The sequence below is a fragment of the Coffea arabica genome, chromosome 5c (genome assembly GCF_036785885.1).
Source record: "Coffea arabica cultivar ET-39 chromosome 5c, Coffea Arabica ET-39 HiFi, whole genome shotgun sequence".
Taxonomy (NCBI): domain Eukaryota; kingdom Viridiplantae; phylum Streptophyta; class Magnoliopsida; order Gentianales; family Rubiaceae; genus Coffea; species Coffea arabica.
Genome location: NC_092319.1, coordinates 7,376,558 through 7,383,581, shown reverse-complemented (window position 1 = coordinate 7,383,581; position 7,024 = coordinate 7,376,558). Strand labels below are relative to the sequence as shown.

General features: G+C 33.5%; 1 protein-coding gene across 1 annotated transcript; it reads right to left on the bottom strand.

Moving 5' to 3' along the window:
- Positions 1-854: 854 nt before the first annotated feature.
- LOC113689995 (aspartyl protease family protein 2-like) lies at positions 855-3,198 on the bottom strand. Its single transcript, XM_027207821.2, has one exon. It carries the CDS (start codon positions 2,750-2,752, stop codon positions 1,040-1,042), a length of 1,713 nt encoding a protein of 570 aa, XP_027063622.2. The 5' UTR covers positions 2,753-3,198; the 3' UTR covers positions 855-1,039.
- Positions 3,199-7,024: the final 3,826 nt, after the last annotated feature.

The following is a 7,024-nucleotide window of genomic DNA, read 5'->3' as shown; positions in this document are numbered from 1 at the left end:
CTATCTAGGAAAAGAACACAATTGTTCAATCAATCACTTTTAAGTTAAGTGGTCCAAGTACAATTTTAAGAGAGTTTACCAGATTTAACTCTTTTTCATAAGGGGGATGATACATACTTTTGTGGTGAACCTATGCATGTTTAAGTTTCTTTCTTACAACAAAATAAAGTTTTTATTATCATGCTTATCAAAAAAATTAATCAAAAGCTTTTACCCATTTTATGAATTTATAAAGTTCCACCGCCCTCATTGAATATTTTCTGTTGTCAATGAATACAGGAGAATCTAGTAAATGAATTAAAATAAAGTGCAATGTATCAACGAGAATCTACAGCCAAAGTTCAAAAGGCCAAGAGTGCAAGCATTATCAAGGTTGACTGTATCATATAAAATTTTGAATGGAATCTAGTTGGAGGCTTGCTTCTAAATTTTTTAATCTTTAGCAATTTTTAAAGTTCAATATTGGTTTTCTTTAGGTAGGAAAATCTTTTAATAAAAAATATAACTACTTCTGGTTGTACAACTAAACAAAAAATTGAAAGGACTCATTTGAGGTTTCCTCAATAATTGAGATTCCTCTAAAGATTAGATCATGAAAATATTGAAATGTGCAATGCTTATGGATGATTCTTTAATATATCCAATGATGTAGCTTCTGAACTTAAACTAGTATTTGTTTGCATCTGATTCTTTCTTTTCAATTTAAAGGAACAAAGGGAAGAAATGAAGGGAGAATGGAACCTCTAGTGAGCCAATGCACAAAATATCCTAATAACTCATTTGCTTATGATTTTCAACCTGAAAATAATGGAAGGCATATAACAATAAATTTAAAGGTTAGCAAAATCTAAATATTTGTGAAGCAAAATTGTGTACTGTTTTAGCAATTCAATGGTTAATTACCAATGGCTAGTTACATGTGTTTAATACCTTTTGAAAGGAAGCAAAAAACCAAAAAGATCATTAAAAAAAAAATCCATCTATATCCAATGTGTTTACAGTTTACCACCTCCCACCAAAAATTCTGATACAAACAGTTTTACACTTCTGAGCACTTTGTTGGTGCATATCCCAGCCTTGACTGTCTTGTATCATACAAGATATGAAAATTTTGTTGTTGATAGTTTCCAAGAATTGAAAGAGCAGAGGTTGGAGTCCCCAGTATCGCCAAACAAACAACTTCCTCTGGTTCAAGCTTGATAAAATAGTTCTCCTGTGGGAAATTCCAAACTGCACCATCACCAAATATGATCCCAAATGATGGCAGCTCTAGCTTCTCCACCCCTGAGACATTGTAGCAAGGAAACAATATTGGAAAATCTTCAACAATTGGGTAGTTTTTCACCTTCTTCATGAATGCTTCCTTTATAATCTTGTAAGCTGGATCAGCAAAATAGCTCAGTGTTGTACCAGAATCAATGATTGTTCCACCAGCACCTTCTGGGCTTAAATTCCAGGTTCCTTCCGGTATATTCAGAACCTCACCCCCCACCAAAAGCGACTTGATTTGAACGTAATAAAATGTATCAACTGGATTATTTTCCTTGCCAGCAGAAACCAATGTGGTGAAGTTCAATCCAGGATGGCTCAAGAGATCTTTATCTTCGCCGAAAATCAGCTTGCTGCTAACACTAGCATTGCTGTTTCTATCCACAAGGCAATATGAAAAGGAATGGCCATATAATGATTGAAGTTGGGAGGAAAAAGAAAGAGGCCCTCTCCCAAGGCCTAATAATCCAGCAGCACCATGAAATAGTCCTCTGTTCCAATGACCACAGCCAAACATCACATTTTCAACAGTTTTGAATTCTGACTTTCCTGAAGGATTTGTGAGATTAACTGTGAAGGTTTCTAGCGCAAAATCCCCCGTTGTATTCGAGCTGTCTCCATACCAATAGAAATAAGGACATGTTTGATTCTCGGACTTGCAAGGTTGTGGAGGATCAGGAGATGAAACCAGGTGACATCTAGGATCATGGCAGCTTATATTTCTGAAAGTACTAGAATCCTTAGGATCATAAAAGGGTCCATTTTGCTCAAAACAGTCATAACATGGAACACATTGAATCCAATTAAGATCACTTCCAGTATCAAGAATCAAAGAATAATGCTTTGGAGGTGTACCCACAAAAACATCCATGAAATATTCTCCTGAACCAAGACTCACCCCTGAAGCAAGAGTTGCCATGAGTTGGCCGGAAAGTTGAGAACTCTGAGGCTCCGGCGAAGCTGCCAGAGCTATTAAAGACCTCCTATAATGATTTTGTGATTGTCTAGCCACTTTCTTCAGCCTAGAAATGGTGTTTTGATTCTTCTTCTCCACAATCCTTGTATGAAGAGTCTGAATTCTAACCAAGTCCCTTGTCGTTGACTCCAGAACTGAGTCTTTTCCCTTGGCTTCTTTGCCTCCTGATCTGCGTTTCAGATGAAGTTTGACAGTGGGTTTATGCTGATTTCCCAAATTTCTTGCATCATCATCATCATCATCTTCTTCTTCTTCTTCTTCTTCATTGTAGAAATTCTTATCTGTGGCTACTGCATCCATGGTTGCTTTCTTTGTTGTTGCAAAGTTGCAACCAGTATTTGCTGAAGACGAGACGGCATTGAAGCTTGAATGATCAGGCAATTCTATGCCAGCCAGATGAGAGACATTTGCTCTCAGATTCTTCAGACTAAGAATCCCTCCACGTCCGGTGGCTACAAAACCACAGGAAAACAAGTAAACAAATGCCAAACCAACCAAGAAATTCATGTGTAAGTAGTCTTCCTCTTTCCTTCTGCTCTTCTGCCTCAAACCAAGAGAATTTGACAAAATCTCAAAAAAGGGATATCAAGTTTTGTTGTTTCAGGTACAAAGACACCAATCAAAAACAACAATAATCCAAATTCTATGAAATGAAATGGCTCTTGAATTGTTAAGCTGCAGAAGATGTTAAAAAAAATGGCTGAAAAATAATTGATTGGTTTCGAGAGTAGTATCAGCTCTGGCAATCGAAAAGAGGTAAGATATAGAAACTCAGAGTATATTTTACAGAGCTATATAAGCTCTTCTAAAGAAGAGAGTTGGATCATAAGAGAAGGAAAACTAGAAGGAAGATGTAGTAATTTTGTGAGGAAGGAGAAAAAATGAACACGAAGAAATTTTGGGCGCGGGGTAAAGAACGGGGGCATGTGTGGAATTTTAGGAAGACTGGATGTTTGAATTGGACTTTGAAAATCCGCTGGCTTTTCAGTTGGCCAATGCTTCTTTACGCGGTTTCAAGATAGTGCGGCCTGTTCCCACTATTGGTTTCCTAAATTGAATGGTACCTCTTGTAGTATACAATATAGATATATCCAGGTATGCATCCACACACGCAAGCATGGGGACTAAAGTTTTGGACCATGTTTTTAAGTTTCAACGATCATTTTGGACATTTATCCTGTTTGAAAGGTGAGTATTTTAAGAGTTTATCTAAAATTTTATTATACCTTAATGTAGAAGTTTTTTAAAAAATTTTTGAAATATGTAGATTTTTGAATATTTTGAAGTGTATAGTTTAAAAAATTTGAGAAAATTTTGAGATTATTGTAACTAAAGTTTTTAAAAAACTTGTAGCAGACAAACTTGGCAAAAAACTTGGGTTCCAAACAAGACAACCCACAAATCATCTCAATCTTGCTTGAATTGAACACTTTGGACAGGTATGTATACTTGGTGAAGAAATTTTTTTTTTTTACCACTTTCCTAGTTTGAATTGAAATTTTTTTTGGAGTTTTTTCTTGTAGAAAAATATATTGTAATGATATATATATATACATATATATATATATATATATGTGATTAGGAGATGTGTTAGGAGAATATTCTAAAAAAGTTTTTGGAAAAACTCTTAATACAAACGCACGCTATGATTTCTAAGAAAATTTCTCATTTGAATTGCTATTTTCTAGAGTTTTTATGAAAAAATACACTCTAGTGATTTAGTATATGTGAAATAAAAAGGTGATTAAAAAATGTGATCACAAAAAATGTAAAAATTTTTTGGGGAAAAATGGCCTGAGTGTTTAATTTTATGGCATAGGATAATTGATCCATTATAAATAGTTGAGAATTTGCCTACTATTTGTTTCATAAGTTGCTCACACTAATAATTCTGCTTATGTACGTACATAGCTCTGTGGGTGTGCGAGTGCTCTGGACCATTTCCTCTATAAAAAAAAAGTGTTCTGGACCATAGTTTTATATGAAAATGCGAAATGTTTTCATTGTACTTGAGCCTAATATTGCTTGCTAGCTCTCCTAAAAACAAATTAATTGTCCCATAATTTAATACAACAACAGTTGAATGGTTCCAGCTCCTCTTCTTCCAAGGCTCTATATTTGGGCAAATATATTTGGAATTCATTTTCTGTGAAGTCCAAGGCTCTATTTAATAAGCCAATTCAGCACTTAAATTTAATAGATTTACATCTTAATATATTTAAACGTATTTGATAACAAAAAATTGAACATTTAAATTAATTATATGGCACTGAATTTTCTAGGCAAAACTTATCGGTAAAAATAAGTAATAAACTATTTATTTATTACGTAATATGATATACACTCTTTTTTTTTATCGAAAACGACATAAGACACACACACCCAACTAATTAAATTTGACTGAGGGTTAAAGCTAAGAGAACCTAAGAGGTAAACCTAAGGGGGACCCACAAAGCTTACCTATGAGTGTATACATATGATATACACTCATATGTATTAGATTTGGCACTCAACAATTCAGTGAATTAATGCATTCAGGCTTCATATCTCAGATTTTAGATTTTAGTTTTTAAATTTCAGTTTTATCAAATGTGCCCTAAATGCATCCTATTAAATGTGTCAGAAGAAAAACATAGACACCAAGTCATAACAAGTTTAACTATAATTTGGCAAATATTATAGGGTTAAAAAAATTACTTTAATGTCATTAATCCAATTTAATAGTGAGTCAACTTTGTTTGGGTTTGCCATTATTTCAGATACAAGTTTATAGCAACATATTTGCAAAAATCTCCAAAAATACTTCAAAAATTCAAATACACATAACATCAAATACAACTAATAAAAACAAAAAATAAAATAAAATAAAACCCAACCACTTTCTTCTTCTTCCACCCATCACCACCATCCCTCCCCCTTCCTCCTTCACACAACCACCACCACCCCTCACCTATCCCTTCTCTTTCCTTCCTTTCCTTCCCTTTCCTCAACGTTCTTTTCTCTTCCTCCCTCTTCCTCTCCCTCCCCCTCCTTGCTCCTTTCTCCTCTTCCCTCTTCTTTTCTTCTCCCCTTTCCTTCCTTTCCCCGCAACCCTCCTCCCCTCCCATCCCCCTCTTCTAATCGTGATAGGGGAGAAAGAGGGAGAAGGAGGAGTAGGAAGGAGAGGAAAAGAAAGAGGGAAAAGAGAGGAGGAGGGAGGACAGAGTGGTGGAGCAGGAGAGGGGCGGTGGGATTGGTGGTATGTAGTTGTGGTAAAAAATTTTATAAATATTTCAGTAAAATTTTAAGTTTAAAAATAACCCTAAAATACATCTTCTGATATACAAAGCTACAACAAAATTTTTTAAAACACTCTTAAAAATACCTAATGCATACGGATCAATTAGGTCTCAGGTGCATACACAGATGTACCTGTGTTTCCAGCATTTCCCTCAATTTGAGGACATACGTGAACAAACTCTGTCAAGAAGGCCAAATAGGAGACTTTGAACGAATTTAACATCTATTCTTTCTTTCCTCTGCCGTGTCAATTTCTAATTCTGTTGGATCAATTATCAAAGTTGATGTGTAGACTTGCTTCCTATGTTGATTTTTTCAGGATGAGCTTGAATTAAATAACTCATCGTTCCAAGTCCAACTTTTGCGTTGCATGGCCGCTAGAGAATTTAGCAAAATGCGTACGTTGTATCTACCAATAAAATGGAAAAGAAGAAAGTACAAGGAAACTCCAGATTTTAAGAATTTTCTTTAGAAGTCTTTCTATCGCCTCTTTTATAGTAATAAATTCCCCTGTTCTCCCTTACTTAGCTTTTGCCGTATTATAGCTTTTAGTTTATACTCCAACATTTTCCTTTGTTATATAGTTACTCGGCATACAGGCATGACTAAGCTTCTTATACTAAATAAATCTTTTAACTTTGTATCTCATATTACTCTTTCTAATTTCACTTTTTGTGTGAAGAAAAATCTTTCAATAAAAAAAATCTTGCACTCCTAATTCAGTTTTTTTTTAAGTGATCCACACTAAAATACTTGGTTTTTTAATTTTCTGTTTCATTTATGATCAAGAATAATTAAAAGTTTGAGGTTCAGACATTGTTCTTCATGAAAATGCACAATAACATTCACAAAAATGTTGTTTGATTTTGGGTAACTTTCGAAATAAGTTTAATAGTGTTTTAATCAAGCTATACTTTTCTCTTTGGGCCATAAGAAAGATTCAATAGAGAAACCATTAGTTATATAATTTCATGATAGGTAATTAGTTATCAATAGTTCTTCTGGCTTATCATTCAATATATAGTTTAATACACCATTTTTTTTATATATAGTTTAAAACACACAAAGACATATATGTAATTTAATAGTATTTGCTTTATATACATCATAATTACTCTTGTTAACTGTGCTCTGAATGCCAAAGTGAAGAAGTTAAAAAAAAAAAGAAAAGAAAAAAATACACTATTGTTAACTAAATCATCTTTAAAATAATTTTAGCCATTACTTGTAAAGAAAGTAAATACCCCTATCTCATTGGTTTTGTTAAAAAAAAAAAATCTAGCTATATACCAATGCTTTTAACCACAAATATTTTACACAAAATTCCATCAGGTCCAATGAAGAGGGATACTATGTGTGTTTGGATAGAGGTATTATTTAGAATAATTACTGTAACAATTTTTGTAATGTGATGTATGTGAGATAAAAAGTGATTGAAAATATAAATAGATAAATTAAAAAATATATTTATAAGACAAGCGAATTATTATTTGGAATAAT